General features: G+C 32.7%; 1 protein-coding gene across 1 annotated transcript; it reads right to left on the reverse strand.

Annotated features, from left to right (window-relative positions):
* Nucleotides 1-270: 270 nt before the first annotated feature.
* LOC144959096 (ERI1 exoribonuclease 3-like) lies at nt 271-10,429 on the reverse strand. The gene is made up of 7 exons (XM_078891496.1): nt 10,125-10,429; nt 8,083-8,199; nt 7,548-7,607; nt 4,718-4,809; nt 3,304-3,376; nt 1,013-1,109; nt 271-483 (listed from the first exon to the last, which is right to left on the reverse strand). Exons 1-7 carry the CDS (start codon nt 10,365-10,367, stop codon nt 404-406), a joined length of 762 nt encoding a protein of 253 aa, XP_078747622.1. The 5' UTR covers nt 10,368-10,429; the 3' UTR covers nt 271-403.
* Between the last annotated feature and the right edge of the window lie 231 nt (nt 10,430-10,660).

Genomic DNA, 10,660 nt, shown 5'->3' on the forward strand with positions numbered 1-10,660 from the left:
TACACACGATAAGATATCTGTCATGTCGATTTTGTCATATCAGTTGATAACCTTCAATTTAGAAATCATTGCACTACCCTCACGGCAAATAAGATGTTTTTTTGTAGATAGAATGAAACTGACGTGACTCAGCTTTTTGATATTGTTTTTATGCAGCAATTTTAGTTATTAGTTCTTAGTAAATTACATCAATCAGACTATAAACGTTCAGGGTTACACATAGTTGTGTGTGTTGATAAATTATATCCGGCTGGTGGATATTTTGAGTATTTTACCTATAGGCATAGCATCAATAGCAAAGATAACACCCATCCCAAGATACTGGATATCAAACATGTGTAAATACGTTTTGTTCTTATGATTATTAGTCCACATTTCCATTAATTACTTAAAATGAAAGTGATCACAATGAACCTGTCTGGTGGAAGACGTAGCCCCGTCCTAGCATCGTTGTCAAGATATTGGAAATATTACGACAGTCATCTGGGGAATTAACAAAATACATTAATCCAAATGTTTGTCATGAAGATTTTAAATAATCAGTAAAAGCAAAAATAGCATGCTTTCTTATTTCAAGTCCACACACACATCAATTGGACAAAACATAACAATGCTTCATGACGATAATTTTACAATGTCATTTAGATAGTAATGTTAAATGTAAAGTAAGCTAAACAAATACTACCATTCTTGGCCATGCAAGCCTGACAATGTGTCATGGTGGCTGTGATTATGATTAATGAATGATAATGATGATGATATAGACATTGACGACAATAATGTCAAAGATGATTATAATATCAGTATGAGAGAGAAGAAGAAGAAGAAGAAGAAGAAGAAGAAGAAGAAGAAGAAGAAGAAGAAGAAGAAGAAGAAGAAGAAGAAGAAGAAGAAGAAGAAGAAGAAAAGCAGCAATAGGAAAAGAAGGGGAGGAATCTAGAATGAGGTAGGAAGTTTTAGGAAGTTTAAGAAGATAAAGAGAAATGAAATAATGGCAAAAACATCCCAATACCTATTCCACTATGATGCCTTCCAGTGTGCTTGAGGTGCAAATCATTCAGCATGGGAAACATTCCTTTTGGGAAGACTCCTGTCAATTCAGCAAATGCCTATCCGGCGAGATTTTTAAAAATTAAGCAATCCATGAACTTTAATCTAACACAAACAAACATGAATGTTATGTGTTTTCTTTTTTTTGTGTTTTTTTTTTATGAGTAATATATTTATGACTATTTTGTAATTTCAGCACCAGTAAAAAATATGATAAAATAATCTAAAAATTTCGTATGGAGTTTATCTACAATTACACGCGCAAAACGAAATAATTCAAACAAGATTTTTCCAAAGTCATTTCTCACAAAGAGAAATACTCATTTTACTGTTTGCTTCTGGGTATTTTGCAGGGCCTAGGTAGTACCAGATGATAATATTCCAGAAAAAGTACACAAGGGGCAACTGATATGTGAGGATAAAGGAGACAGCAAAGATGAACTTATTTAAAAGCCCCAGGCTAGAATGTGAACATTCCTTTGTCCATAGAAAATCATAATGCACAGCACATCTTAGGGGTTGTTTTATTTTTTTCTATTTCCTTTTTTTATTTATCTAGACTTGGTGATTGACGTGACAAATAATAGGTGATTACGATTTTTGTTTTGGAAAAAGGCCTTGCATTACATGTAGTAATGGTTACAATTAATAGTCTTTGTTTTGCCCACCAGAACAGGCGAGTAATTGACTGGATTGTGTATTACTAAAGCTACTTGTACATTTTAAAGGCAAATAACATCAGAAAAAGAGTTAAATTTTAGTCATCAGTGGTCACATGTATAGACCAAATCTTCCGTTATATTGCCACACTTGGGACCTTAGCAAAAAAGGTGAAAAATCAAATAAACATATTTATTTCAAAAATATGATAAAGTCCTAGCTCAGCCACAAACAAGGCTGGATTTGAAATGCCTAAGAAACAAAACGCAAAAATCAACGTTTCCCATAAGAATAGAACAAGAAGGAGAAAAATATTTTAAATGTGTTGCATTATCTCAATCTTATTTATATCAAGGTGGACCAGATGCTGCAATTTACTATGAAGTCTAAATCATGAAATTTGAATTTAATTAATATGCTCTAAAAAATTACAGATAATCCATCAAAACAAATGTCTGATGTCAACAGGAATCACCCAAGTTGTCCAAAGTGACCATGGGGGTTAACAATCTTGCCCAAAGAAAAAAAAAACGAATGTGCCTGATGCAAGATTCAACCCCAGGATTTTCTGGGTTACCACTCAGCCATCTCGACCCTAACTGAAGAAAAATCTAACATCTTTATAAAATAAAATATAAGATAAGATTAGCTTATTTTTCCATATTAAGATAAGATTAGCTTATTTTTCCATTTGTGGAAATTTACAATCGGTGTAGATGTTACAGTTTACTACATGAGAATTACAGTGAGTGAAATGTGTAATTGGATAAATAAATGTAATTCAATTTTCAGACAAGTCCAGCTTTTGGTCTTGCAATATGACATTTGTCTTGAGACTGTTGGTCCCTGGTTTAAGCCCTGCTGTCGGCAGGGCAAAGTTGAGTCTTGGAAAAGACTTTTTACTCATATTCTCAGATTGCATTAATGTAACTGGTCTCTGTCGAAAAAAAAAATTGCAATAGCGTCTTACAGGTGTCACATCTTGACTTTTGTGTTAGGTGTTCCTTTTGGCTGGGGACCCCTTGTTAAGAATTTTGAGCACATTCTAATGGATGTTGTGCTATATAAAGGTCAAGTTATGTCGTTTGTTTTTGTTGTTGTTTTTTCAATAACAGATAGGAAGGTGGGGCACATAGGTACCTGAAATATTAAATGGAGCAAATTACTCCCCATGATTTTATAATTCTTAACTCACTCAACCCTAACACCGACGATATCCGTTGTTTACCCGGGTTACTTTTAACCCATGACAATTTATTACATTTTTATGAGACAAATTATAGGCGTAGTTTCAAAGCCAATGTTTTTAGTTTTTTTACTATCTATGTAAATGCTAATTTTTAATACATTTTTTCCAATTTTGAAAAGTAGCAAAAATATCTAGGATTGAGTGAGTTAATACACATGATGATTGCTGTCACGTTAAAAAGTGGTAGTGCCTTACAGTCATTTGGCTTCTGCAACAGTACCTGGCTTGTAACAACTGCTTGCTACCCTATGGATTGGAAATCAGTCTATAAATAGCAACCCACTTTCTGTCAGATGCATTGATTAAAAAAGCAATTAGGACAATCAAATGAATCATTCGTTTACCTTCTTTATATTAATCCAATTCTTCAAGTAGCTTTGGGTGGGGATTCCAAAATAACGGCACTGCTTTGGTAACCTGAAAAAGAAGACCAATGTAGTATTTGATATAGTCACCAGACGAGAGAGCAAGACATAATCCATTTGACGACTAGGCAACTTAACTCCGTCATACGACTTGCCTTCCCTGCATTTTTCCAAATTAAAGATGATTGAGATAAAAAGTTTCTAGTTGAATACACGAGATGAAAATGGCGAGTCTTTTTCTGTTTCTATGACAAATATGGTTCTTTCAAAAAAAGTATTGAGAACATCAATAACTTCTCAGAATATCAAACACATAAAATATGCTTACATTCCTAATTCTATACATAAAATTATCAACACAATAATATGAAGATTAATGGTAACAAACGGTTCCAATTTATAAACGAATGAAAATTAAATTTTCAAAAACAATGTCAGTTCTACACAGAGGCTCCTACCCCCAATAGTCCCAAAGAGGAACCGGAATAAATAAAAAGCGAAATTTGAAACCAAAAATGGGAATCAACTTAATGTTGTTGACTATAACATACTTTGCTGCAGATAATGTAATAGACAATCCAAATGTGCAGATTGTTTAAAGACTAAAAAGGGGTGTCAATTAATAAAAGAGGACATAGGCCCTAGCAGTCTCAGAGTAAAGGATTGAATGGAATTGATTTAACCTTGTCAGGACCCTCCCTCCCCCCTCCCAACCCAACACACACCTACTCCAACATACGGGTTTGCCAGCATACACACAAATACACACAGCCAAAAATTAAACAGGGAAAGTAGCCGACTGCACTCAATAATACTATCAATTGGAGCCAACATATAATATTAATTAGGTCATTGACCTCACATATTGGAACCAATATAATAATAATAATACTTCGGTCATTGACCCTCCCCCCCCCCCCCCCTTAGAATATAATATTATCTGACATCCACTGCACACACTATGAAGGGACCAAACAGACACACAAAATGTGTGTTGATTGACCACCATAGAGGATGATGGCGAAATAAGTCATAACTCACCCTTCTTTTCTTTTTTTTAATAGTCATTTTTTAAACAAATTTCCTTCATTAAAAAGGGGAATTGTTGCCTTGGCTGCCGAATCCTGGATTGTAGACCTTGTAGACCGATTAAGCAGAATGATCCCGGGAAAAGCAAGCGGACGGGTAGGAAGCTCTGTTCTACATCATTCATAATACCTGGTAATTGCTAATGAAGATTAATTTTCACTAGACATTATCTGATCACTAAAGAAATATAACGATTTTAAAAACAATTGTGAGAGAGGAGAGATGAGCTGAAATGTCTGAAAGGAAGGAATTTAATGTTGTAGTCGGTTTGAAAATTGACAATTAATGGTGTGATAAAACTTACATTAATTTCAAATCCCAATCTCCACAAGTAACAAAAATACTTTTTGTATTTGGCTCTAATAAATTCTCAGAAAGCATCCACTTATGAAAATTCTGAAATAAAACAGTGGAAAAATGTGATTACCTATTTACTTTATTTTACATATTTATTTTATTTTAAACAAAAAAAAAAAAAGGGGGGGGGGGGGGAGCGTGGCTCAGCGGTACCGTCTTAGCTTCGCACCCGAAAGGTACCGAGTTTGATCACCCGCCGCTGCGCTATGTGGCCTTGACCAAGTCACATCGCCTTAGCTCAATTTGCAGCACTGCACTGCGACTGACACCTGGGTTCTTCCAGTCTTCCCTTGGAATAGACCCTGGAGACAAATTTCCCCTATAGGATGAATAAAGGGAATTTTAGTTTTAGTTATTTTATTATATTTGAAATCTTTGGATTTAACAAAAAACTAAACTACAATGAGTTAAAGTAAATCATACAAAAAAAGCACACATTCATGACATGTAATTTATGTATATTAGATCAAATTCAATAAATAGAGAAGAAAATTTCTTTAAAATATGTACAAAGTGATCAAGTGAACTATATGACCAAGTCATAACACGGACAGAAATGAAATTTGTTGTAGGTTGTAATTTTCTTGAATCAATACGAATTTAACAAATATATAATTCTCTTTATTCACCCCGAGTGAAATTTTGCCTTGAGGGCCTACCTTGAAGCAAGGCCGCAGCAACCTAAATATCAGCCTCTGAGTGGCGCTACATAGTCAGCAATAAGAGTCCAATTTCTACTCAAGATATAAGTGAGATGCCCACAACTGGTGTAAGTGCAATGCCTTATCCTACTCGCCATCATATCCCAATTCTAAGACGTCTAAAAAAATTCTAAGCAGTAGCAAGTTTTAGTGGCAGGGTTCTTGTCCTTTCTACAAAGACAATTGTTGAAGTTACAATGAGAAGAATAGAATGTCAAATTAAGGACAAGTAGGCTATCTCATAATTTTTTAAAACTCGTACATTCACTTTCTTTCATTTAAAAAAAAAAGAGAGCACTAACCAACTTTCATTCAATGCACAATGTCATTGAATCAGTGTAAATCGTTAACTCACTCAACCCTAACACCGACTATATCCATAGTATGCCCGGGTTCCTTTCACCCCATGCCTATTTATTATTACATTTTTCTGAGACAAATTATAGGCGCAGTATCAAAGCGAATATTTTTAATTTTTTACAAGTTAATGATAGTTGAATAAAACTATCTATGTGCATGCACATTTTTTAAATCATTTTATTCCCATTTTGAAAAGAAGGAGGATTGAGTGAGTTAGATCTTAAAAACGAATAGGCAATAAATAAAAGGTCTAAAATATTATATAAATGGCATCCAAATAACTTTTTCAAAACTTTTTATAATGCAGGATACCCTCATTTTCGTCATATGGACCATACATCTGCTATTTATAAATCATAAAAAATAAGATTTTTTAAATTACAATATTATAATGATGACGAAGATTTTTTGAAATTATGAAAGAAAAAAGTTGGAAACAAAATTTATACAATAAATAAAAAAATTTTAATTCAATTATAAATTATAAGACTTCAACATCCAAGGATAAAACCTCAAAAAAAAAAAGGCTAAGTCGAAAAAATCGATAAAGCATAAACATTTCTAAATGTCATTTCCTCTTTATCATTGCAATAAAATTCTTGACGATTTGAAAACACTATCATTTGCATTTTCAGTCGATGTGAGGAAAAAAAAAAAAACAACAAATTTTCAAAAGATGATTCCTTAGTCCTAGAATTAGAACCATATGTTTCGCTCAGGGGGGTCCAAATAGCTCAGTTGGTAGAGCACTCGCTTCACATGCCAAGATCGATCCCTGGTGCAGTTTAGATTTTTTTCTGACCCCTCTCCATCCAGTAGTAAATGGGTAGCCGGTTCTTTTAGATCTAGTGGAAAGTACTTTGCAATAGACTAGTGTCCTATCTAAAAGATAGCAAGTAATTGCTATTGTCCGTTCCACACTATAGAAACTGGGCTAAACTCCGGCTCCATGGGCCTTATGGCTCTAAATGACTACTTTTAATTTTGCTCAGACTGGGCTGTTGCATTAATATATACTTATTTGGTAACATTCCAGAGAAAAGTGTACTTTGTCAGTTCTTGGAAAAAGTCAGTATCAATGGTCATAAGTAATATGAGTTGCACCAGTTGATATTCTAAATTTCAATGACAACTGTTAATCCAAAATAAATCTTAACTGAAAAAGATGTACAAGTTCTTCAATTCAGTATTAAACCGAAACTATCGGTACTTGTAAAATCATATTCCATGAACTGCAGTAATAATGCACATTACAGCCCTTAAATATTACTTAGGGCATAAATTTTCCAAAATTTTCAGTTAAGATGTCGAGAGCCCCTCAAATACGGCACTGCTTAAATGCATTTGTAATTATCAAAATGGAGAGCGATCTGAGTCTAAACTTGTTCTTCATTATTCATTTCTTTCTGTTTTCATGCAGACATCCTCTCCCAAATACCAGAGAGTTAAAGCGGTATTTTTCTTTACATAACATTATGACGTCTTTGAATATTTTTGCTTTTATTTTGTGAAGTCACAGATTATATTTTTTATATTTTAAAAAGATGTCATCACAATACCAATGGTGTTTGAAAAATAGAAAATATTAAAGTAAGGCAGCTTTGAATTACGAAGTATGCAGATACAAATTTTCAGACTTTTAGGATTTGCAGGGGAAAAAAGTCTTAGAGCCTTCTCTTCTATAATGATAATCATATCAATATTAATTATTTATACCTCAAGAACCTCAGGCAGATGGGGTTGGTCATTGACCATGTCTTGAACAATCCCAGTCAACTGTGATTTGATTACAGAAATAATTGAATCAATTAATTAATCAATACCAACAACAATGATGATGATGATAATGATAATAATTTTAATAATAATAATAATAATAACAATATAATAAAATAATAATAATAATAATAATAATAATAATAATAATAATAATAATAATAATAATGATAATGATGATGATGACGACGATGATGGTGATGATGATAATAATAATAATAATAATAATAATAATAATATAATAATAATAATAAATAATAATAATAATAATAATAATAATAATAATAATAATAATAATTTTAAAAATAATAAAAGTAATAAAAATGGAAATATATACACAACTGCAGGACTGAAATGGAAAACAGTAATAAAGTAAATGTTTTCCTTTTTTCTTAAGTGAAATTAAAATCAAAGTTGTTAATCTATCTTTAACATATACAACTTTCTTTTTTTCAAACACACCATGAAAACTCACCTCTGTGCAAAAAGGGGTGAGTTGAGGATTAGCCTGAGGCAAAACATACTGATGAAAAACAGATTCCACTTGGGATGTTTTCGCATTCACTTTTAGAACTGGAAATTCTATTATCTCCTGAATGAGTAGAAATTCAAAAAAATGAGTACTTAAAGCATATATTGTTTTGAACAGTACATAAGGAGAGTTTACTCCAGATAACATAACTTGATTAATCACATGGTATCTGCGTTCTAAATTTTCCCAAGAAAATGATATGGTTTATCAGAACATGCAGGGATCATGTCTCACGTTGTTTGTATGTTTAATGTTTATTATTATTATTATTGTGCGGCTATGTGGTCTAGTGGTATGACACTCGCTTTCAGATCGGAAGGTCCTGGATTCGAGCCTCGCTCAGCGCATAGTTGAGTCCTTGGAAAAGGCTCTTTACTCACATTCTCTCACCGTACTCAGGTGTAAAATGAGTACCTAGCCGTTAACAGCGTTGTCTTTGTCCGAAAAATTGTAATATCGCCTGACAGGCATCATGTCCTGTCCTACATGTTAAATGTTGCTGTTGTCCAGGGACCCTTGTAAAGCGCTTTGAGCACATTTAGTGGATATTGCGCTATATAAAAGCTCAATTATTATTGTTATTATTATCATTATCAGATCTGGTGTTAGGTCAAAGTAAGATCAAATCTCGCCTGTAATGGGTTAAATTATATTGATCAATTATTTCTTTTAATTTACACACACACACACACACACCCGCACAAAACAAGATTGTGAATTTTCATTGTTTGTATCACAGCAGACCAGGAACTGTGTACGTTTCCACCAAGAGAGTAAAAAGAGTATTTTGACATGGGCTTCAGTTAAAAGTTAAGCCATAATCGCATTGCTTGTCTTTCAATGATAACAGAAGGATCTGGTGTTTGATCAAATGTCATATTTAAGGGTTAAATTGTATTGATTAATAAAAATAATGTTCACACACACACACACACACACACATATATATATGACTCATTGCCAAACAAGGATGGGAGAATTCTGTCAGTGTAATGGACGACATAACACATAATTTTGCCAACTAATTATGGGGAAATCATAACATATGTAGAAAAAAAATTATCTGTTCTTTAATTTGAATGTTTCAAATTCAAATTCTTTCAAGTAGTCATCGAGATACCGCACTTGGCAGAGCCACTGAATTGACATATTGTGGGATAGGAGTTTTGGATATAACGCTCTCTTGTTGTGTGAATTATAAAATTTCCTAGAGAGACAACATATCTGGTTATGCTGTACATAGACGCTCCATAATAATAATAATAATAATAACAATAATAATAATAATAACAATTTCTTCTTCTTCTCCAAGTACCAAGTCTGTGCCAGACATCGGTGATCATGATACGCCAGTCATCTCTCTGATCAGATAACCTCAGAAAACTAATATTACTCTTCTCTTTCTTTGTCACCCAGCTGTTCAAACTATTCAAATATGTTTTTCTTTGTCTACCTTTACTCTTTTTACCTTCTATCTTTCATGTGAGAGCAAGATGTTCAATACATTTATGTCGATTTAGGTGTCCTAAAAATTGCATTTGTCTTTTTCTTATTGTACGAATTAATAGCCTTTTAGTTTCAGCTTGCTCTCATACTTCTTCATTAGTTTTCTTCTCTGTCCATGAGATAATAAGAATAATAATAATAATAATAATAATAATAATAATAATAATAATAATAATAATAATAATAATAATAATAATAATAATAATAATAATAATCCTAATAATAATAATATTGAGAACGTATAAATGGTACACAGCTATCTATAAGATTGGGCTCTTGGCACTTTATATGGTTTTCATTGTCATGAGATTGGGTTCGACTAGATATTTTAGTTTACTCACATGGTCGTCGTTGAGTGAATATTCACATACTCATATATACGTCTATATTATTAATAATAACTAAGTAAAAAAAGGCGATAAATTATATAACTAAGTTTTAAAAAAGGGATAAAATCTAAGTTAATAATCCCAGCTTGCCTGTGGCTTTGGGTCTTTGTTGTTATCACATGTGGCTTCAAAATCCAAAACAAGAAAGTAATCAAAATATTGTGTCATCTTCTTAGTCTGAATCGGTGTTATTGTTATGTCTGACGATGATGTACGCTCGTAGTGTGATCCTCCTGAGGCCATTGTAAATTGGTGTGAACGGAGAGGTACATGGCAGGTGAAGGATGCTTGTGACGATCGCCAAACGACATTCTTTAACAAATTACACTGCATTAGCCTAGCCTAATAATAATATGGTTGTGTAATCAATCTCTAAGGTCAACAGAACAACTTTTACTTTCGATTTCTAGAACTTAGATCCATTAAAATAGATTTCATCTACAAAGAGCTCTATTGTATTTTAAAAAAGATAATTATCATTGATTCAGGAGCGGAATAAATATCAATATATAGACTGATCAGTGGTTTTATTTCCTCTAATTAATGAAAAATATACTGTTTATTTCACAATCTCCATTGTAATTTATAATTTTCAAACTATAAGTGCATCCAATGTTTCTCTATAT

This window comes from Berghia stephanieae, chromosome 1 (assembly GCF_034508935.2).
Source record: "Berghia stephanieae isolate SIO BIC M18660-M18661 chromosome 1, UCSD_Bste_1.3, whole genome shotgun sequence".
Taxonomy (NCBI): Eukaryota; Metazoa; Mollusca; class Gastropoda; order Nudibranchia; family Aeolidiidae; genus Berghia; species Berghia stephanieae.